This window comes from Lolium perenne, chromosome 4 (assembly GCF_019359855.2).
Source record: "Lolium perenne isolate Kyuss_39 chromosome 4, Kyuss_2.0, whole genome shotgun sequence".
In the NCBI taxonomy this organism is placed as follows: Eukaryota; Viridiplantae; Streptophyta; class Magnoliopsida; order Poales; family Poaceae; genus Lolium; species Lolium perenne.
In genome coordinates this window covers 334,217,249-334,238,825 of record NC_067247.2, presented here as the reverse complement: position 1 = coordinate 334,238,825, position 21,577 = coordinate 334,217,249, and the positions used below count along the sequence as shown (strand labels likewise).

Below are 21,577 nucleotides of genomic sequence, written 5' to 3'. Positions count from 1 at the left end.
AGATAGTTTGGTCTACGGTTGAACCGTCCCGGCCTGAGGCTGTGGCAGAACAGAGGACACGCCCAACCATGTGCAGTTGTATCTTGATCTCCTATATAAGGAGGTGGGACCATAGAACACTCACTTCATAAGAATCCACCCACACAACTACATATTATACCGTTTCAATGGCGAGAGGCATGCTCCCTGTAATCACCATGGTCGTCGCACTGACGGCCATGGCTCTAGCGGCGATCACGCCGATGGCGAGCACGCCGGTGGAAGACATAATCTACGTTAGCTCGGAGAATGTTGCTTCGGAGGAGAGCATGCGTGGCCTGTACGAGCGTTGGTACATGCTCTACAGGCGCGATGGCGACCCCATTGACAAGGAGAAGCGCTTCGCCATCTTCAAGGCAGAGGCCCATGCTGTGCACAAGCTGAACGAGGGCGGCGCACGCGTGAAACATAATCTAAACTGGTTTGCGGACATGACCCAAGATGAGTACGCTGAATCATTTGCCAATTGCTCCCCCCTCGAGGTCCGATCCCGCAACGAGAGAAAGCTCAACCTTCACCAGCCTAGCGAGTACTACCCCGACAAGCTGCCACTCACCGTTGACTGGCGGACTGTGGATGGTGTTCTCACCAGCGTGAAGCACCAGGGGAATTGCGGAAGCTGCTGGGCTATTGCTGCTGCACAGGCGATGGAGAGTGTCCACTTCCTCAAGAACAAGAAGCGCGTCAACGTCTCTAGTCAGGAAATGGTTGACTGCACCAACGGGAATAACGGTTGTAAAGGCGGTCGTGCTTCCAGGGCCTTTCAATATGTCATAAACAAGCATGGCATCCATTCTTCGGAGCAGTACCCGTATGTGGGAAATGGGTCGCACTGCACCACTCCCGCAGGACCTCCCGTCATGTCCATCGGGAGGTTTATATTCGTGCATCGACATAATGAGAAGAAGCTCATGGACGCTGTGGCCCTCGCGCCCATCGTTGTTTCTATTCGGGGAACCAACTCCAGCGAGTTCATGCGCTACAGTGGCGGCATCTTCAGAGGGCCCTGCGACACCGAGAAACGGCACCAAGCCCTACTCGTGGGCTACGGCACGATGCCAAGTGATGATGCCAACGATCCCGGCGTCAAGTATTGGGTGGTGAAGAACTCGTGGGGGGTGTCGTGGGGAGAGAGGGGCTACATGCGTATCGAGCGCGGTCATGAGGCTGATGGTGGCCTCTGCGGCATTATGAGGTACCCACTGTACCCAGCACATCCGAAATAGTTCAATCGCTCGTATGCTTGATCTCCTAATAATGCATGTACTCCATTAATTAGTTTGAGTGTTCGTAATGTACCGCCTAGTAATGTACTCCCAATGTTAGTGGAGTGGTATGATGATGTACTATGTCTCTACTAATCCTATGATTGGCGTTGCTCCTTTAGACCAACACATCAAATGTATCTTTATGATCGCATCATTAAGTTACAGTAAAATCGAACTACCTAAGAATCACCACAGCGAATTGATGTCGTCAGCCATCGGATTCCATGAACGGACGTACCAGATTGCTTGGTCGTTCCGCTGGATCCCGGGGCCATTTTTCACCCGGGACCCGTACTTCACGGCCGGCCCAACGTTTCTGGCCCGCTACTCCGAAAATAGATCTCGACGTCTTGTCGTTAAACTGGCTCTATTGGGCCGAGTAGCTCTGTACGGGACGCCTGCTGGACTGCTTCTTCCCCTTCAACTCCCCCCGGCAGCGGCGTGCCCCGTCCCTATTCGCCGCTCAATGCGGGAGCGATTCGCTCCCGCTCAAGCGACAGACGGTGTGGGCCGGCCCATTAGCGCCTAGCAGATATGGTTTCTTCCTTTGTTTTCCGGTTTCTCAGGTTTTTTGGTTTTTTGCTGGTTTCTTTTTGGTTTTTGCTGTGTTGGTTTGCTGATTTCGAAATTTATTCAGATTTGTTTTTTGCTCTGATTTAAAAAATTATATTATAAATTTGTTTAAATTCGAAATTTGTTTAAATATGATTTTTGTTCAAATATGAATTTTGTTCGATTTAAAATTCTTTGTTTTTTAAACTAAACAATTTTTAAATTTGAATATTTTTTAAATTTGAACATTTTTAAATTTGAACAATTTTTTGTTTGAACAATTTTCAAATTTGAACAGTTTTCAAATCTAAACAGTTTTCAAATTCAAACATTTATTTAAAACTTGAATAATTTTCGAAATAAAAACCATCAGAAAAACAACAACAGATACCATGTACGTATGTACATACTAACGAACATAACGAACTAGCGTTGGTTTCCATCCAGGATGAGGTAGCTCGTACGAGATTAATGGGCCCGGCCCATATGGTCTACCCTTAAGCGATACAGTCCAAACAGACCGCTTAAAGTGATTTCGGAGCAACGAGATAGATGAGAACTAACCCTCGTAGATCCAAACCTTAACGAGATCATCTCGTGGTTGATGTAGACGATCGTTCTGGTGCTGCAATCCGATAACACTTTCGTACTCGGTCGCACGTACGGTGTTGATGAAGTACTTCCTCTCCCCGTTCCAGCGGGCAGCGGAGGTGGTAGATCCCCTCGGAATCCCAGCAGAACAACGTCGTGGTGGTGGTGGAGGAGGAGAAGATCCTGCAAGGCTTCACCAAGCCGGTGCAGGAATATGGTGGAGGAAGAGAGAGTGCGGCTAGGGTGGGAAGGAAAGGTGCAGCCAAGAGCAGCCTTAATGTGTTTATTCCTCTCCATGGGGTCCTCTATATATAGGCTCAAGGGATGCCCCAATTCGCTTGGCTTAGCAATGTGGGACTAAAGAACAGGTAAAGTGGCGCGCACGCAAACGCGCAACGGACAGAAAAAACTGGCCGGCCGATCGGTCGCGAGGCGTCCAAGCCTTGGACTGGCCGTCGTGGCTCCCAACGCCCCACGCCAAGACCTCCTCATGATGTCCTGGATCCCATCCGAGACTCCGAACAACATTCGCTCTCCATCTCATATTCTGAATCTACTTGTACGACATCGAACCTTAACCGCGTCACCCTACGGTTCGTGAACTATGCAGACATGATCGAGACTCCTCTCCGATCAATAACTAATAGCGGGACTTGGATATCCATAATGGCTCCCACACATTCAGCGATAACTTAGTGATCGTTTGAACCATTAACATACGATACCGATTCCCTTTGTCGCGAGATATTTTACTTGTCCGGGATTTGATCATCGGTAGGTAACAAAATAAATTTGTGAATATTGTTTTCGTACCTCTTTATTTCTTTGATTATTCGTTCTCTCGCTGACAATTCTGTGGATGTACTCGCAAACATAGTATCCACATAGATTAGTCCCCTCTGGTTGTTGCGGCCATTTCTGTACAAGAATATAATTCAATAAAATAATAATCAAGTATGATAAAGGTGTGTGGCCGTAGGTAGTACTACTTACTTTGTTCGCACGTCATATCAGTTTCGGTTTCTATTCATGGGACCGATCTTTCTTGATAAATATTTCCCATACACTGTCCGACAAAAGAAAATGCAAAAAAGAGTTATCAATTAGTTGATATCAGGAAATTAACGAAAAGACTGATGGGAATTAAAATTACTTTTTGAGCATAAAAAACCGTCTTGTATAGTATAGCCTCTTTATTTTGTGAGACTTCAACCTCTTTTTCGGAGGGGGTGTTTTTGCTCTCGGGCTCAAATGAGCTCTTTTTTTGCGCCACACGTTTTGTCTTAAAATCTGCGCTAGTTCAACTCTGAGGTGCCAGCCTAGTAAATAGCTAGGCCACGTGCTGACGGACGTCTGGGCAATGTTTGGACTTTGGAGTCTACGCTATGGGAAACATGCTGAAATATTTTGGCAACAGACATAGCACCAATGGCTGTCAAAACCTTAACAAAAACGAATGGTCCACGAAACGGGCTCATCTCAGCCCGGGATCAGATCAGCATTTCCCCTCTTTTTCGTACATTTTAATGACGATAAGAATAAAGTGGAACCTACGCACGTTTAAATATGCATTGTCATATATAAATCATCAATTAAAATTTAAACTTCTTGTGAGCAAAATAGAACGGTATTAATTCCGGCACTCAACTTTGTCAAACGCTCGATCACTCTGACTGGTCGTATCACAATATATGGCATTCAGCTGGGCTGCTAACGAACAGGCATAGAAGCATCGAGCCATCAGCCATGTAGTTCGGCCACTACGAGTTCAGTAACACGGCGATAGGGAAAGACCATCGATCATCGCACGCTGCAGGGTGCGCGCGGCACACATCGTCTCTAGCTGCCTCCTCGCCGGGGGCCGCCAAGAAACGCGCGCTTGATCTTCCCGATGAGCACCTTCGGCACGGCGAGCCAGCCCCCGGCCGGGCTCCGTGGCGCCGCCGGCCGCCTCGCGCCGTCCCCACCGTGCAGCAGCAGCCGGTTCAGCCGCGCCACCATCGCGTTGAGCTCGAACGAGTCGTACAGCGTGCTCCGCTGCTGCACCACGCTCCGCCCGACGCCGACGCTGGGGCCGTCCCGAACACCGGTGCTCGCGGGCGCCGCCATCGGCGCAACGCCGCGCCCATCAGCGGCAGCGCGCCACGGTTCGTCCGGGAACATGCCCGGCCGCGCGAGCCGTGCTTGCGACGAGGCCGGCCGGAAGAGCTCTTTTTGCCTGTTGGCTCGCGCGTGTGCAGGCGCCGGGTGCCGATCACAAGGAACGAGCTGGCGTGGGTTTTGACGTTGCGAGGCGTCGACTCCCAGGAGGAGCCGCCTGTTAACGTGTACAACATTGTTGGCACGTTGGTTCTTTAGATTGGTTCTTTAGATGAGTTCGGTAGATAGAGATAGAATGGAGGTTGTTGTAACCATCGACTGATCTATGATAAAGATCAGATCGATCTCCCCTTTTCTCTCTACCGTTTGTAATCTCTGATGTATATCTCTATGCCCCTATATATTAACACGAAACCGTCCCTGCCAGAGGCATACGTTAAACCAAAACATTCACATGGTATCAGAGCCACTTCTTCCTAAACACATCTAAAACCTTAGCTATGAGCTCTTCATCCTCCGTCGGCATGGTCAGCCCGCTCCCAACGCAGGGCACCGCCGAGAAGCTCACGCGGGAGAACTTCCTGCTATGGGAGACACAAGTTCTCCCCGCCGTACGCGGCGCTCGCCTGATGGGGTTCCTCGATGGAACCAACAAGGCGCCATCGGAGAAGATCACCGTCGACAGCAGCGACGGCAAAGGTCAAATTGAGGTGAGCAATCCCGATTATGAAAATTGGGTTCAGACTGACCAACAAGTCCTCCACTATTTGTTGGCATCATTGTCCAAGGAGATCCTTGTCTCGTGCATCGGGATGAGGACGGCGTCAACGGTTTGGCTCGCCATCAAATCCATGTTCGCCGCCAAGTCTCGCACCCGCATCGCCAATCTGCGTGTGCGGCTCGCCAACACCAAGAAGGAGGGGAAGACCACGGCGCAGTACTTTGCTGCCGTGAAGGCGATCACCGACGAGCTCGCCGCCGCGGGCCGTCCCATGGAGGAAGACGAGGTGGTGGAGTACCTCCTCGCCGGGCTAGACGACCCCTACAATCCACTCTTCGCCGCCATCGGGGCCAACCCCGATCACAAGGTCACCGTGGCTGAGCTCTACGCTCAGCTCGACTCCTACGACAACCACATGCGCCTGCTCATCGGAACCGACGGCGACGTCGGCAAATCCTCCGCCAACGCCGCATCTCGTGGACGTAATGGTGGTGGCCGCCGTGGTGACCGTGGCACACACCGTGGCCGAAGAGGTGGCCGTGGCTATGGCCGAGGACAAGGACGTCACCAAGATCAAGGAGGTCGTGGTGGTGGTCGCCATGGTGGCGGCAACAAGGGCGGCAAAGACCGCGATCTCATCTGCCAGATCTGCGACAAGCCGGGACACCCGGCGTGGAGATGCTGGCATCGCTACTCCGACGATGAAGAAGAAGAGGAGGAGAAGGGAGCAAATGCTGCTTCCTACGGGGTGGACACCAACTGGTATGGCGACTCTGGTGCCACCGACCACATCACCGGTGAGCTTGACAAGCTCACCATGAAGGAGAAATACAAGGGCCGTGATCAAATCCATGCGGCCAATGGACAAGGTATGAGCATTAGTCATGTTGGTCATGCAATTGTTAAAACCCCATCTAAAAATTTACATCTCAACAAAGTCCTTCATGTTCCTAATGCCACAAAAAATCTTGCCTCTATTCATCGTCTTACTTTAGACAATCATGTATTCATTGAGTTTCACCCCTGGTATTTTTATGTCAAGGATCAGGCAACGAAGAAGGTTCTTCTTAGAGGTAGATGCACAAGAGGTCTCTACCCGTTGGTTTCTTCATCATCATTCAGGAATAATCAAGTGCTTAGTGCCATCAAGCTTCCAGCATCTAGATGGCATGATCGATTAGGGCACCCTTCTTTTCGAGTTGTTCAACAAATTCTTAGTCATTATGGTATTCCTAGTCTAAATAAATCTGACACTGAATCTGTCTGTGATTCTTGTCAAAGAGCAAAAAGTCATCAATTACCTTATGCAAGATCAACTAGTGTTTCCATCAAACCCCTGCAACTTGTGTTCTCTGATGTATGGGGCCCTGCCCCTAGTTCAGTAGGAAAATACACCTACTATGTCAGTTTTATTGATGACTTTAGCAAATATGTGTGGATTTATTTGCTTAAAAAGAAATCTGAAGTTTTTGAAGTCTTTCGTAGATTTCAAAGCCTTGTTGAACGACAATTTGACACAAAAATCCTTGCTATGCAATCAGATTGGGGTGGTGAATATGAGAAACTAAACTCCTTCTTTCAAAACATTGGCATTGAACACCATGTGTCTTGCCCTCACACCCATCAACAAAATGGGTCGGCCGAACGCAAGCACCGCCATATTGTGGAAGTAGGGCTTGCTCTTTTAGCTCATGCATCTATGCCTCTAAAATTTTGGGATGAGGCATTCTTAACCGCCACATATCTTATTAACATGTTGCCATCCAAAGTAATTGATGACGATACACCATTAGAGCGTCTATTCCAAAAATCACCTGATTATGCCTCTCTTCGCGTTTTTGGTTGTGCCTGCTGGCCAAACCTCCGACCATACAACACACGCAAGTTGGCCTTTAGATCCAAACAATGTGTGTTTATCGGCTATAGTAACATGCACAAGGGGGTCAAGTGTCTAGATGTCACTTCTGGTCGAGTCTATATCTCAAGGGACGTCGTTTTTGATGAAACGGTTTTCCCTTTCTCCAAACTTCATCCCAATGCTGGTTCCCTTCTACGCCGAGAAATCCTTCTTCTACCGGAGCATCTCCAACTTCCATCGGTGTCAAATCAAAAGGGGGAAAAACAATGCATTGATCTAACACCTAATGACTCTATTGTACCTGGTGATCTAAGTCCCTTGCAGGCACAGCGAGGTGCAGGAGACAATCCGGCGCAAAACAGTGAAGAAATCGAAAATCTGGTGCCAAACGGTGAAGAAATCAGCTTGTCATCGCATGGTGGCGCTGGACACGAGGTAGATTTGCCTCGAATCACGGAAACCTCGGACAGCAGTGAATCCTCCTTGGGATCGGCGGCACATCCATCCCGTGCCGCGCGTTACCAACCAGACGGCGCCACGTCACGTCGCGGGTCCTCTTCTGGTCTGCGGTCCCCGCCAACATCGCGCCAGCCAGCAGCAGCAGGGCGTGTGTCGCCCACGAGCGTCACCTCGAGAAGCGACGCCGACGAACCACGCGGTGCCGCGTCGCCAGCGCGGGAAAGCGCATCGCCAGCCCCGACAGGATCCTCGTCGGGATCCGAGCAGGCGTCAGGAGCAGGCAGATCAGGTGCGGATGGTGCACCTGCAGTCTCTGGTGTGCCATCGAAACCTGTTTACCAAACAAGATCAAGGACAGGTAATTCAAAACCGAAAAAGTATACAGATGGAACAATTCGGTATGGTCTTTCCTGTTCAACTAGTGAAGAGCCTGAAAGTTTACAAGTAGCTCTTAACAACAAAGAATGGAAAAATGCAATGGATGAAGAATATAAGGCACTAATAGATAATAAAACATGGCATCTAGTTCCCAAACAACAAGGTAGTAACCTTATAGATTGTAAATGGGTATATAGAATAAAAAGAAAAGCTGATGGAACTATAGATAGATACAAGGCTAGGTTAGTAGCAAAGGGCTTCAAACAAAGATATGGTATAGATTATGAGGACACTTTTAGTCCTGTTGTTAAAGCTGCTACTATTAGACTTGTTTTAGCCATTTCAGTCTCACAAGGATGGAGTCTAAGACAGTTAGATGTGAAGAATGCGTTCCTTCATGGCGTTCTGGAAGAAGATGTCTATATGAAGCAGCCGCCTGGCTATGAGAATCCAAAGGCACCATTTCATGTGTGCAAACTTGACAAGTCACTATATGGACTTAAACAAGCTCCGAGAGCGTGGTTCTTCAAGCTGAGCACAAAATTGCAAGAACTTGGTTTCCTGGCATCAAAGGCAGATACCTCATTGTTTATTTACAACAAGTCAGGTATTACAATTTATGTGTTGGTATATGTTGATGATATTATTGTCACTAGTTCCTCCAACAAAGCAATAACAGCTCTCCTTCAAGACCTTGGTTCGGCGTTTGCATTGAAGGACCTTGGTGATCTCCATTATTTCTTGGGAATAGAGGTTAAGCGCATGAATCATGGCATTGTGCTAACACAAGAAAAATATGCTTTGGAATTGCTTAATAGAGTAGGGTTAAAGGGATGCAAGACGTTGCCCACGCCGCTCTCAGCATCAGAAAAGCTTTCAATATCTGAAGGAGATCCTCTTGGGCCAGATGATGGTACAAGGTATAGAAGCATTGTTTGAGCTTTACAATACTTAACTCTCACAAGACCAGATATTGCTTTCTCAGTTAATAAAGTATGTCAGTTTTTGCATGCTCCCACAACTGTACACTGGTCAGCTGTCAAAAGAATTTTGAGATATGTTAGTGGAACAGTAAGTCTTGGACTAACCTTCAGGCGATCATCCTCTACATTGGTGAGTGCATTTTCAGATGCAGATTGGGCAGGATGTGTGGATGACAGGAAATCTACTGGAGGTTTTGCAGTATATTTTGGACCCAACTTGATCTCTTGGAGTGCCAGAAAACAGGCTACAGTGTCCAGGTCAAGCACTGAAGCTGAATACAAATCTCTAGCAAATGCCACTGCTGAAGTTATTTGGGTTGAATCTCTTTTGAAGGAACTTGGTGTGAAAAAGAGACATGTGTCTTGCTTATGGTGTGATAATATGGGAGCTACTTATCTATCAGCTAATCCCATTTTTCATGCTAGAACTAAGCACATAGAAATTGATTTCCACTTTGTAAGAGAAAGAGTAGCAAGTAAACAGCTGGAGATTAGATTCATTTCATCCAAGGATCAAGTGGCAGATGGCTTTACTAAAGCCTTACCAGTTCGACAGCTTGAAGAATTCAAACACAATCTCAACCTAGGAAAGGGTTGTGATTGAGGAGGGGTGTTAACGTGTACAACATTGTTGGCACGTTGGTTCTTTAGATGAGTTCGGTAGATAGAGATAGAATGGAGGTTGTTGTAACCATCGACTGATCTATGATAAAGATCAGATCGATCTCCCCTTTTCTCTCTACCGTTTGTAATCTCTGATGTATATCTCTATGCCCCTATATATTAACACGAAACCGTCCCTGCCAGAGGCATACGTTAAACCAAAACATTCACACCGCCCCGAGAGCAGAAAGCAAGAAGAGTCCAAGCAAGCAAGCCATACATAGAAAATGAGAAATCGGTATGTCCCGTGCACCGGCCCCACATTCTCTTATGTATATACTTTTTGTGTAAGGCATATTTCACCTCTTCTAGATGGGGGGATCTCTGGATCTTCATGAAGCTTCATCTGTGGTTAGTCCCAACCAACAACGCCAAGCCATCTCAGGAAGGAGCGGCAGCGGCGACGCGGTGTCGACAAGGTTGGTTGAAGATGAGAAGCATCTCAGGATTTTTCTTATAATTTTTGTTTGTACTGAGGTGCTTTATATTGTTCGATGTTTCTCTTAGGTTCTATTCGCAAAAAGGGCAAAAACCAGTGTAACAAAAAAAAGGTCCCCCTTAGAAAATATCAGTGCAAGATTGAAATGGTACAAATGTGAGATGCGTCGACGTTGGCTTGGTTAAGTGACGCTAAAATAGCCAAGTTCATCTTTCAAGTGGCTTAGAGCAGAGCCAAAATGTTGGCATGCCTGGAGGGCCTTCAAACCATTCAGCTACATTACTGTGAAAGGGCATTGTTAGAAAGTGATTGTCTGCGTGTGGTGCAAGCGCTGACAAGTGATGAGCGGAACATATCACAATTCTGGAGTATCATCCTGGATGCTAAGGGGTTGTAGCTCGGGAGTGTAATGGTGTTGCTCATAGCTTAGCGCAGCTAGGGAGAGGTGGTTCTAGAGACTCTCTTAGTGGATCTGTCCCAACGGATGTGTTGGCGGCTCTCCAAAACGATTGTAAGAACGCTTTGTAATGTTGTCGCAACAGGTTTCTTTCGCACTCTTTTCCTTACCAGGGTACCTAAGGGGACTGGAAGTTTTTTAATGAGGCGGCCTGTTTGCTAATATACGTGTTTCTTACTTCAAAAAAAGAGAAATTCATTGTTTTTCAAAAATCCACATCGGCTTGCTCTTTATATTTCCACCTTCACTGACAGCGGGCCCAGGTCATTGCCACGGGAGCAAGGCAACACCCGGATCGAGTGCGGAAACGACTCAATCGAGCGGAGCGTGTTGGATTAGAACCAAAACTAGCCGTTAGGCTCCTCGGCCCCCAACCATCCCCTTTTTCTTTTTCCTTCTCTTCCTCTCCCTTCCATTTCCGATCTCCCCACCCAAACAAGCAAAACTCCCCAAACTCACACCACGATTCCAAACCCTAGCCATGGCGACCGGGGCGGCGGCGAAGACTCCGACCAAGCCATCGACCCTGCCGGCGACGGCGAAGACCCCCGCCAAGCACCCGGCCCCGTCTGCGCCCAAGACCCCGGCCAAGCCCGCGTCCTCAGCCGCCGCCGCCACGGCCAAGACCCCGTCCAAGTCCGTCTCCAGAGCGCGGAACTTGCTGAACTCCGAGAACTCCGACCCCAACATCCTCGCCTCCCCTCCCCCGCCGCCGTCCAAGACCCCGGCCACCGCCGCCACGGCGAAGACCCCGTCCAGGTCCGTCTCCCGCGCGCGCCCCTCGCAGGCCTCCGACAACTCCGACCCCAACGCCCTCGCCTCCCCTCCCCCGCCGCCCTCCAGGGCCCCGACCACCGCCACCGCCACCGCCTCCGTCAGGCGGAGGCGCCGCACCCTCGCCCCCGTCCCGCCGCCGCCGGCCCCGCAGCGCCGGTTCCTCGTCGCGAAGAAGGGCGCGCATCGGCGTCGCCACAACAACAACAACACCGGCGACGCGGGCGCGTTCGACTTCGACAAGTGCCGCGAGGCCGCGCGCGAGGCGCTGCGCGCGTCGCACCAGGAGTTCTTCCTCAAGGAGCGCCAGGCGTCCGCCGCCGCCGCCGTCACCGATGACCAACCCAAAAAGGAGGAGGAGGAGGCACACACCGCCGCCGCCGAGGGAGCAGAGGAAGGGGACGCGGCCGGACTGGAGGGGAGCAGCAAGGTGAGGGCGATCCGGAGCAGGGTGATGGCCAAGGCGCTGAACAGCGTGCCGGACTCCGGGTCCGGCCGCGTCAGGCACCTGGTGGACGCATTCGAGAGCCTGCTCTCCATCTCCGGCGCCACCGCCGACGCCGAGCGGGCCGGCGAGGAGGCGTGGGCGCTGCCCGGGCTGCAGCCGTGGAAGGAGGGGGCTGACGCGGTGTTCTCCTCGGCCGATTTCCTGGACCTGGGGCCGACCAGGCTCTGCAGCTCACTCGACGGCAAGAGCAACAGGTCAGTTGGTACCGACCAACCAGCAGGACAACCGATTGTATTTAGGCTGTTGCTGATGCAAGGTGTTGATCAGAGTTCGTTTCATCTTTTCAGATCCAGCTGGGACAGCCAGGCAACCACCGGAGGCCGCAGGAGCCGGCGGAACGTAAGGATGAAATACCTTTTGTTGTGCTCTAGAGTAGATCATGTTTTACTATCTGTGCCCTCTAAATCCAGTGTCCATTTTGTGCTCTGTGATTCGGCAGTCATCTGAGTCGCTAAGGAGCAGCTGGAACAGGAAGCTCAAGGTCACTAGCCAGCATCCTTTCAAGCTCAGAACAGAGGTGAGTAACGAGGCATTTTGGCTGGTGGTTCTGTTTGTTAGTGGGCAAGTCCATAGTAGTGGATTCAGTAGTTAAAATGATCTATACTAATATTGGATCGCGCGTGAATTGTTTTATAAACAGCAACGAGGAATGGCAAAAAAGCAGCAGTTCATTCAGAAAGTGCAGGAAATGCTCGTTGAGGATGAAAAGAAGCGTATACATATCGCTCAAGGACTTCCATGGACAACAGATGAGCCTGAGGTTTGTTACTTTGTAATGTTGTATTGCTTAATTTTCTTGAATACTGCCCGCCCTGCAGTAGCATTCTGTCCTATACCTTGGAAGGAAGATAAGTTTGTTGTAAAACTAGATTCAAGATTGTTGTTTGTGTACAATTGTTATTATGGAAACAGGCTAGTTCTTTGTATATCCTAATTTTCTTGAACACACACCTGCATTAGCATTTTGTTCAATACCTTGGAAGGATGATAAATCTGTTCTAATACCAGACACCAGATTGAAGGTTGTTTCTTGTGCATGTTTTGACTCTTCTTTTAGCAACAGGGTAGTTCTTGGAGTTAGCAAAATTGGCATAATGTCAGATTTACAGAATTTGATCCTTAGCACATACTAGCTATGAAGGAAGATCGATTACCAATGGATCTTTGTTTGATAACAGATTTTTGCATAATATTTATACCGTGCTTTCTGTGGAAGCACTATGATGGTAGCTTTCTGTAGTTCAGAGCGTAACAAGTGATATTGTCATAACATTGTATCTCTATTTTCATTAGTGCTTGATAAAGCCACCGGTCAAGGAAAGGACTGAGCCAGTTGACCTCGTTCTCCATAGTGATGTCCGAGCAGTTGAACGTGCTGGATTCGATCAATATGTAAGCCTCCTTACAAGTTAACTATACATTGCATATGTGTGAAGTCTTAATTTCGATAGAACTGGTGTGTTACCTTTATCATTATATTAACTATGGCTGTTTGAGAATATAGGTGTCCGAGAGGACCAAGTACGCTGAGCAACTAAGGCTGGAGCGGGAGCAACAAGAGAAGCTGGAGGAGGAAGAAATGATCAGGCAGTTGAGGAAAGAGCTTGTTCCCAAAGCACAGCCAATGCCATATTTTGATCGGCCATTCGTCCCAAAAAGGTGAATCCTGGTCTTTTGTGAAACTCATAGATGAAATATTTCAATTTTAACTCAACCATTGCACCACTGATTCGATATTATCTGTCTAGATTTCTGTAGTTCAGAGTTGACCTGTTACAAAGTAACTAACTCTTAATTTTACCTCTGCTTGTTTAAAGGTCCACAAAGGGCATAACAATTCCAAAGGAGCCTAACTTTCATCTCCGGCCTGAAAGGTTATCATGGTGAGTTTTATGGTCCAAGGCTGACTAAACAGACACTATAATAGAGATGTGCACCAAATATAAAAAGTAATTACATGTGTTATGAAGTTTATGGTTCCATTCTGTATTGCACTTCTGTATCATTCATCGTTAACTGTTTTCGTGTTCCATATATTGAATGGCCATATAGATATCCAAGGCTGAAAGGTTATCATGGTGAGTTTTATGGTCCAAGGCTGACTAAACAGACACTATAATAGAGATGTCCACAAAATATAAAAAGTAATTACATGTGATATGAAGTTTATGGTTCCGTTCTGTATTGCACTTCCATATCATTCATCGTTAACTATTTTCATGTTCCATGTATTATATTATGGCCTTATAGTATATCCTGTAATTAAATGTGCTCATAGTTTGTGGCCCAAATTACCGCCAAAGAATTCATCTTTCACCATGGAAAAAGATTGACTGGAATGCATGGCGAATTTCATTGTTCTTAATAATCTCTATACAAAGCATGCTCACCATGCTTGGTTATGTGAATGAATGCTGACAGTTACTATCGACAGCGATGCATGGTCAACGGAAAGCTGAAGACTACAGCCCGTAAGCGACATGAACATCAACCGCATTTACGAAGCACCGAAGAGCATCAACACGCATGATTCAGATGCCTCCCATTCTTTCAAGTAGCTTCTTCTTAATGTTTCCAGGTGCAACGAGATGATACTCAGTTTTTGTAGCTTGGGTGATCTCCAACTTCTCTTCTGTACATTCGTTATTATGCTCTGTACTTCAGATGCATCCGCACCAGGGTTGAAGCAACTGTTGTCAAGAGACCATAGGCGTGAAATTCAAGGATGAATTTCTGTGACAATCTTGTATTCCTAAGTTGGTTCTCAAGAAACTCGAAATACCAATGTGTTGATATATATATATATCTGAATTATCTGAATTTTGGATAAATGCTGTGTATGTTCCGGTTTTTAGCTTTGTCTAACTGAATTGCACCGAACTGAAAATATTCAGTGGTAAACTAAAGTGTGTACTCAAGTTGTGCCCGGGGAACTCCTGTGCATCAGATTGAAGCTAACTTTAAATTAGCAAACCTCCTGTGCATCAGATTGAAGCTAACTTTAAATTAGCAAACCTCCGATTACATCTACATCTGTCATAAAAGGATGTACTCCCTCCATCACGCCAAAAGTGTGGTGTGATGGACGAATAAATCCAAATTTTAACAAAGTTGAGACACTTTTGGTGTGATGGAGGGAGTATAAATTTTGTCTAAACTTAGATATATCTAGACACTCTTTACTATATACATAAATTTGAATTTAGACAAATCTTGTACATCTTTTTATATTGTATAGACGGAGGGAGTAGTAATAGTGTGCGCGTAACGTCTTACAACTGTATGTAGTAGGAACTAGGAAACACTCATGACGTGCGAATCGGCTCATACAAAGGTGACCGTGGACATAGTTTTAAAAACCGGACCGGTGATCGAACCGGTGAGGTCGTCGGTTCAGGTTTTCGTCGGTTCAGGTTTTCACCGGTTGGACCACCGGTTCACTGTCCGATTTTTTAGATATAAAGTAATATACTTTACTTACAAATGATGAATTAATTAAATAATTATTTGTGCAAAACAATTTAGACTTGCAATTCGCATAATAATCCACATAATGACATAAAAGAGTAGTGACCTATTGACCAACAACATGTTAACTTTTGCTGTGTCCAAGGCTAACATGCTACCAGGCGGCCAACTAAAAGCGCTACAGCAACCAAATTCCGACGCTGCCTATATGCGTATATGAATTTTGCATGCAATGCAAGCTGGAAGAAAACCCACTGGAGCGTTAAATTTTCATTGATGTCTAGTAGATGTAGATGTAGAAAAGAAGTGTATCTGTAATTACGTTGGACTTTCATTGATGCCTTGTGGGTCATAGTAAAAAACATGTGTATCTCTATCTAAAGCAACAAGTAACGTCAGTCCAGCTGGTCAGCGGCATCTTTAGTGCGTGAACCCGGAGGTTGGACCGCGGTTTCGCCGGTTTATTCGGGCCCACCAGCGCATGCGGTCCATTGCGCTTAAAAAACCAACAGAGGCACTGGTTCCGTTTTTTCCCGGTTGAACCCCCGGTCCGGTCCAGTTTTTAAAACTATGTCGTGGACACGGTCCATCTCGACAACGCGTAAGCCATGTAGGACCCCCAACAATAAGCCCATATCTCTTCTTATCTTCTCTCCTCCACATAGATCGAACGTCTTGCTCCGCTTGGCTGACTCGCTCCTCCGCAACCTTCCCTCTTCATGCCGATTCCCCTCCTCTCGTCCCTCCCCTCCCTTCGATGGAGTGACCGACACCGAGCCGGAGTCAGAGCCGATGCGGATGGCCGCGATGGTGCCGCCGATGGCAAGCCTAGAACTTAGGGAGGGGGATGCAGGGGTGCGCCGAGCTTAGGGTTGAATGGGTACAAGTCACTAGAGCCAAAGAAGGAGATGTGGGGGGCTTAGAGGAATGGTTGGATTGGGGGCGGCGAACCGACGGAGGAGGCGGCTAGGGCAGGGCGGTGCGGCACGTGGGTGTCGGTTAGGCCGGTGCTAGGGGGCGGTTCGCCAGAGTTGGGAAGAGGCACTGCATGGTGAAGCCGCTGAAGGCAGGAAGAAGCAGGGCACGCTAGAGCCGGAGGTGGGGAAGAAGACGGGCAAGGTGATAGCCGTCTTTCTCCTCTCACGCATAATCGATCTCTCCCTCTCCACCCTCCTCTCGGCCCGACACACCACCGAACGACAGTCGTGGGCTGTCGGAATTTCAAACGTGCCCACGGGTGGCCGTAAGCTACCATCGTCTCATGGCGTGATGTTCTGAAACTAATCCATAGTAATGCATTTAAATTTAGATAAATCTACATTTTTCTAGAAGTTGGGAATATTTTTTTCAAATGCTCGTGCACATTCCACTGCCCTTTGGAAGAAAAAGAAAATGCTGAACCAGTAATCTCACATCCCCTCTCTCTCAAAAAAAAAAATCCGATTTCCAACTACCTTCTCTGAAAAAAAACCCCTCTGTGTCACTGGCTTGTGGGCCCTCCGCAAGCTAAGCTACGAGCACCCAGCGCCTCTCCCCACTTGGCAGGCGTCGTCCACGCCCTTCTCTATTTCTCCCACCCCCCATCTCTTCCTCCCCGACCCGTCCCCATCCCACCACAAACCCTAGCCCTGCCAGATCTCCACCCCCGCCGCCGCCGGCGAGACCACCGCCACAGATCTCCCCGATGGCGTTCCGCCGAATCCTCTCGGCCGCGCTGCGCCGCCGCTCCGCCGCGGCGGCCTCCGCGGCCGGGACCACGCGCGGGGCCTCCACGGCCGTCGCCGCGGCGCCCCCCGGCGCCATCGCGCCCGACCGCGCCCCGGTGATGCCGTACGACCGGATCTCCGAGGCCGTCAACGCGCGCCTCCGCCGCCTCGAGCACCCGGACCCGCGCTTCCTCCGCTACGCCAGCCCCGTGCCGGCCCACGCCGACCACTCGGCCATCCTCGCGGCGCCCGCGACCCGCGTCACCACGCTCGAGAACGGCCTGCGCGTCGCCACCGAGTCCAACCTCGCCGCGCGCACCGCCACCGTCGGCGTCTGGATCGACGCCGGCAGCAGGTACGAGGCGGACGAGGCGGCCGGGGTCGCCCATTTCGTCGAGCACATGCTCTTCAAGGGCACCGGCACGCGCAGCGCGGGCCAGCTCGAGAAGGAGATCGAGGATATCGGCGGCCACCTCAACGCCTACACCTCGCGGGAGCAGACCACCTACTACGCCAAGGTGCTCGACAAGGACGTCCCGCGCGCGATGAGTATCCTCGCCGACATTCTGCAGAACTCTAAACTTGATGATGAATGCATCAAGAGAGAGCGGAGTGTAATCCTCCGTGAGATGCAGGAGGTTAGTTCCCTGATGCACCTACATGTCTGCTTGATTTAATCACTTCTCCACTGCAGTAAGGATCTGATTAGATGTGCATTTGCTTATCCTCCCTTAGATGTGATGCATCATAGCTATTTCTTATTTTTTGTTATGCTCTTAATAACTAATCCATAGAGTTCTCTTAGACTGTAAGAATTAATTAACAAGACTTGTTCTCTTAGTGTTTGGAATTGTTATGAACGGCTATTTTTTAGAAGACAGCTGCAGATCGGTACCTAGAGAAAGTCTAGGCAAATTGAGTATTAGAAAGTTTTGATAACTCTTTAGGAGAAGACGAATACTGGATGCTTTTAGGGAACAACCGTTTTCTTAAATTCGCCAAATATGTTCTCTCAGAAAATAAGACCCAATTTACAGAGGCCTAATTCTCCTAGTATTAGGCATTGTTCTAGCTGTATCAAGGCTGGTCAAGACTTAGAACTTGGAACTGCAGGAAAAAAAATTGCATATGAATATCAAACTGTTCTGGATAAGAAGTGTTTTTTTAAGCAAAAATGAATACAGTATTTGTATGCGTGTGAAAATGATCTATTAAATTCTGCTGCAAGGTTATTAAAGTAGAGTAGAATGATGCATGATCACAAGAAATTTAAATTGGACCAAGCTGTACATTTAACAAGAGAAGTACTGAATGGTTGCACATAACTTCACTTAATCCTTGGGTTTATGGCCATACACGTTTTATGTGCTGCTGTGACTTTTACAAACTTATGTTTTCATATTTCAAGCTGTGAACCTCAACTGCAACATTTTGGAGATGCTACTAATTTGTATCTTGTGCTATCTTGAACCAACATGATTTTCTGACTGTTCCTATGCTATGCAGGTTGAGGGACAATCAGAGGAAGTTATATTCGATCATCTTCATGCAACCGCCTTCCAGTATACTTCTCTTGGCAGAACAATCTTAGGTTCTGCTGATGATGTCAAGTCTATCACCAAAGAGAGTCTCGAAGCATACATTAAAAAGCATTACACGGCTTCTAGAGTGGTATGGGACATTACAAATCTGCAACTGTCATGCACCTGGATTTTTTTTCTCTTCATCTTATTGCTAGTACTGCAGCATGATGGAGTCTACTATTTGTAAATAACACATACTCTTGCGTGTTTTCAGGTTATTACTGCTGCAGGTAATGTTAAGCATGAGGATATTGTACAACAGGCAAAGGAGTTGTTTAACAAGCTGCCAACTGACCCTACAACAACTGGCATGTTGGTTGCTAAGGAGCCAGCCACTTTTACCGGTTCTGAGGTTTGCACTTCGCTCTAGATTTACCTGTGCTGTTCAAATCGTTGACTATTTTATGCTACTGTATAGGTTCAAATCATTGATGATGACATCCCCATACACTAGATTTACCTGTGCTGTTCAAATCATTGATTATTTTATTTTACTCAATAGGTTCGAATCATTGATGATGACATGCCCCTCGCTCAATTTGCTGTTGCTTTCAATGGGGCATCCTGGACAGATCCCGATTCTATTGCACTCATGGTTATGCAAACTATGCTTGGTTCGTGGAACAAGAGTGCTGGAGGAGGGAAGCACATGGGGTGGGTTCCTTCCCTTTTTTACCTTCTTCTATCTTGTCATTTTCGTTATGTATACCAAGCCCCTTTTGCCAAATATGATTTTAAAGGCAATCCACTGATCATTTTTTCATTCTGTTATCCTGCTTGATTGGTATAGTTCGGAGCTTGTACAGAGAGTAGCGATCAATGAAATAGCTGAGAGTATAATGGCATTCAACACAAACTACAAGGAAACGGGCCTGTTTGGTGTCTATGCTGTTGCTAAGGTCAGTCTTGTATTTTATCTTTTCTAATTAAAGTGCAAAATTTCTTCACTGTATCTATTTTTCATAGTGACATACGCCTCAGATGTAAACCCTCAGTGATGCGAACCTGTACCCATGACTACAATAGCTGTACAGTACCTACAAAAGGATGTGAACATGCCTAAGTTCTAGTAATGGATTATTTTGGGAGTTGTCATGTGCCATATTGCTGTTTTGCTTCTGTAACAATCCAACTTCTGCTTGTTTGTGACTTCCTTTCACATTTTACGTTTTGGCAATTTGGTCTATTTGTAGTTGTATGAAGGGGTCCGTTTTTACACTCAAACGAAATATAGTTGCACCCAGAGAAAAAAGTGAAATTTGATTCTGTATTTTCTCTCAGATGTGATGTAATGAAATTCATTTCTGCTGACTTTGCCTTTATGCTGTTAAAAAAAGTACATTGTGTATTTTTATTTTGTCCCCACACAGAAATGTAATCTATTTTTAAGTGGAAATGTAAACTCTCAAGGTTCAAATCTGGACGAGGTCGTTAATTTGATGGAAACTCCACGTGAATAGGCCTACCATTGTCAGTTAAATGCGAGCAAATAGTATGCATCCGTTGATTTTACTGTATATTAAATTTTGAATGCTGACCATTATTTTGTGAACAAGTTCTCGTGGTATAAAGGATGGGTTGTGCTTTTCTTTGCCTCATGCTGTTCTTTGACCTTGCTTTGTAGGCTGATTGCTTGGATGATTTGGCTTTTGCAATTATGCAAGAGATGAGCAAATTATCATACAGGGTTACTGAAGATGATGTTATTCGTGCACGCAATCAGGTTTTTCTCTCAACAAATTTTATTTTGGTTGCGTGTTGTAGTGTTTCCTATGGCTTACTAAGGCTTAATAGTATTGTAGCATATTTCCTTTTTTTTTGTGCCTTTCGTGTACTTAGTTAGCATATTCTGTTGCTGGATGATTGTATTTGAACATATGTATCTGCCTATGAACTTCACCATCTGTTTTCTGACGACGTCATTGCTTTGGTCAAACTTTCAGCTGAAATCCTCCATCCAACTCCATCTTGATGGTTCCACTGCTGTTGTTGAGGATATTGGACGCCAGGTATTGGAGCCATATATTGTGTAATGCCACGTTATATTCTGTTACACTAGTCCTCTGGAACTTATCTTTGTTCTTCTGTTTTGGCAGCTACTCATCTACGGCCGTAGAATTCCTATTCCTGAGCTTTTCGCAAGAATAGATGCAGTTGATCCCAGCACTATCAGGCGTGTTGCAAACCGCTTCATCTTTGACCAGGTACCGTGTTCTGCCAGCTTGCCTTATCTTATTTGGTATAATTTCGACTATTTTCTGGTGTTTTGTTATGGCAGAATGTGCTGTAAAACACTAAAAGATGCCAAAGTGATAATAATCTTCATGCCTGTCTTGTTACTGTCTGACCTCTAATCATAGTAGTATATTGTTTTCATTTTGTGTCTATAGTCTATACCAATAACCCTCTCATTGGGGTGTAAAGAACTTGAGAAGACACATTCTGTATATTTTGTTTTGTTGCCTGAATATATATGGGCGGTCATATGGGCAAGGCATTAAACCAATGTTCATGGTCTTACTGCCTGTTTTCTTTCAGGATGTTGCCATCGCTGCCATGGGACCAATTCAGTCTCTGCCAGACTACAACTGGTTCAGGCGCAGGACCTACATGCTCCGTTACTAGATACATCTAGCGGTGTACCATGTTTACAGTCTCTAAAGGCAAGATAATTGCTTTTTTGGCACCAGTATGTCAAGGCCACATCCACGCACATATTGTGTGCAGAAGTGGAGGGATTTTTTGAGTCTTTGTTTTCCTTGCCCTTCTTTTCCAAAACCCACAAAGCTGTCAATAATGATAGGCAAATTCGACTGACGTGGCATACTTGGGTGACCATCCGTTGTTTTGTGATGATGATGAATCTGTCATGACTCACTCTTCCATCTTGTGTTACGGTATTATTCTCTTTCGGCAAATAATTAAATGAAAGCTGCTTATGTAAAGATGGTAGCTGTTAGCTTGGATGTTATCTTCTGGCAACTTTGCAATGTACTTGTCCTGATGATTTGTTAGCCGAAGCTTTATTTA

At 47.0% G+C, this 21,577-nt stretch overlaps 4 protein-coding genes across 4 annotated transcripts; all 4 read left to right on the top strand.

The window, feature by feature from the left end:
• The first annotated feature begins 167 nt into the window (after positions 1-167).
• On the top strand, positions 168-1,265 carry LOC127347886 (ervatamin-B-like). The gene has a single exon (XM_051374029.1). The coding sequence runs from the start codon at positions 168-170 to the stop codon at positions 1,263-1,265; it is 1,098 nt and encodes a 365-aa protein (XP_051229989.1).
• Positions 1,266-5,074: 3,809 nt separating this feature from the next.
• LOC139830243 (uncharacterized) lies at positions 5,075-8,905 on the top strand. Its single transcript, XM_071818250.1, has 2 exons — positions 5,075-6,140; positions 8,313-8,905. The coding sequence occupies exons 1-2, from the start codon at positions 5,075-5,077 to the stop codon at positions 8,903-8,905; spliced, it is 1,659 nt and encodes a 552-aa protein (XP_071674351.1).
• Positions 8,906-10,916: 2,011 nt separating this feature from the next.
• LOC127296519 (microtubule-destabilizing protein 60) lies at positions 10,917-14,621 on the top strand. Its single transcript, XM_051326624.2, has 8 exons — positions 10,917-11,984; positions 12,078-12,129; positions 12,230-12,307; positions 12,431-12,550; positions 13,084-13,182; positions 13,295-13,449; positions 13,608-13,673; positions 14,225-14,621. Exons 1-8 carry the CDS (start codon positions 10,990-10,992, stop codon positions 14,247-14,249), a joined length of 1,590 nt encoding a protein of 529 aa, XP_051182584.1. The 5' UTR covers positions 10,917-10,989; the 3' UTR covers positions 14,250-14,621.
• A 2,222-nt stretch (positions 14,622-16,843) lies between these two features.
• Positions 16,844-21,492, top strand: LOC127296518 (probable mitochondrial-processing peptidase subunit beta, mitochondrial). Its single transcript, XM_051326622.2, has 9 exons — positions 16,844-17,602; positions 18,471-18,635; positions 18,762-18,899; positions 19,050-19,201; positions 19,338-19,446; positions 20,172-20,270; positions 20,491-20,556; positions 20,644-20,751; positions 21,086-21,492. The coding sequence occupies exons 1-9, from the start codon at positions 16,943-16,945 to the stop codon at positions 21,170-21,172; spliced, it is 1,584 nt and encodes a 527-aa protein (XP_051182582.1). The 5' UTR covers positions 16,844-16,942; the 3' UTR covers positions 21,173-21,492.
• The last annotated feature ends 85 nt before the right edge of the window (positions 21,493-21,577 follow it).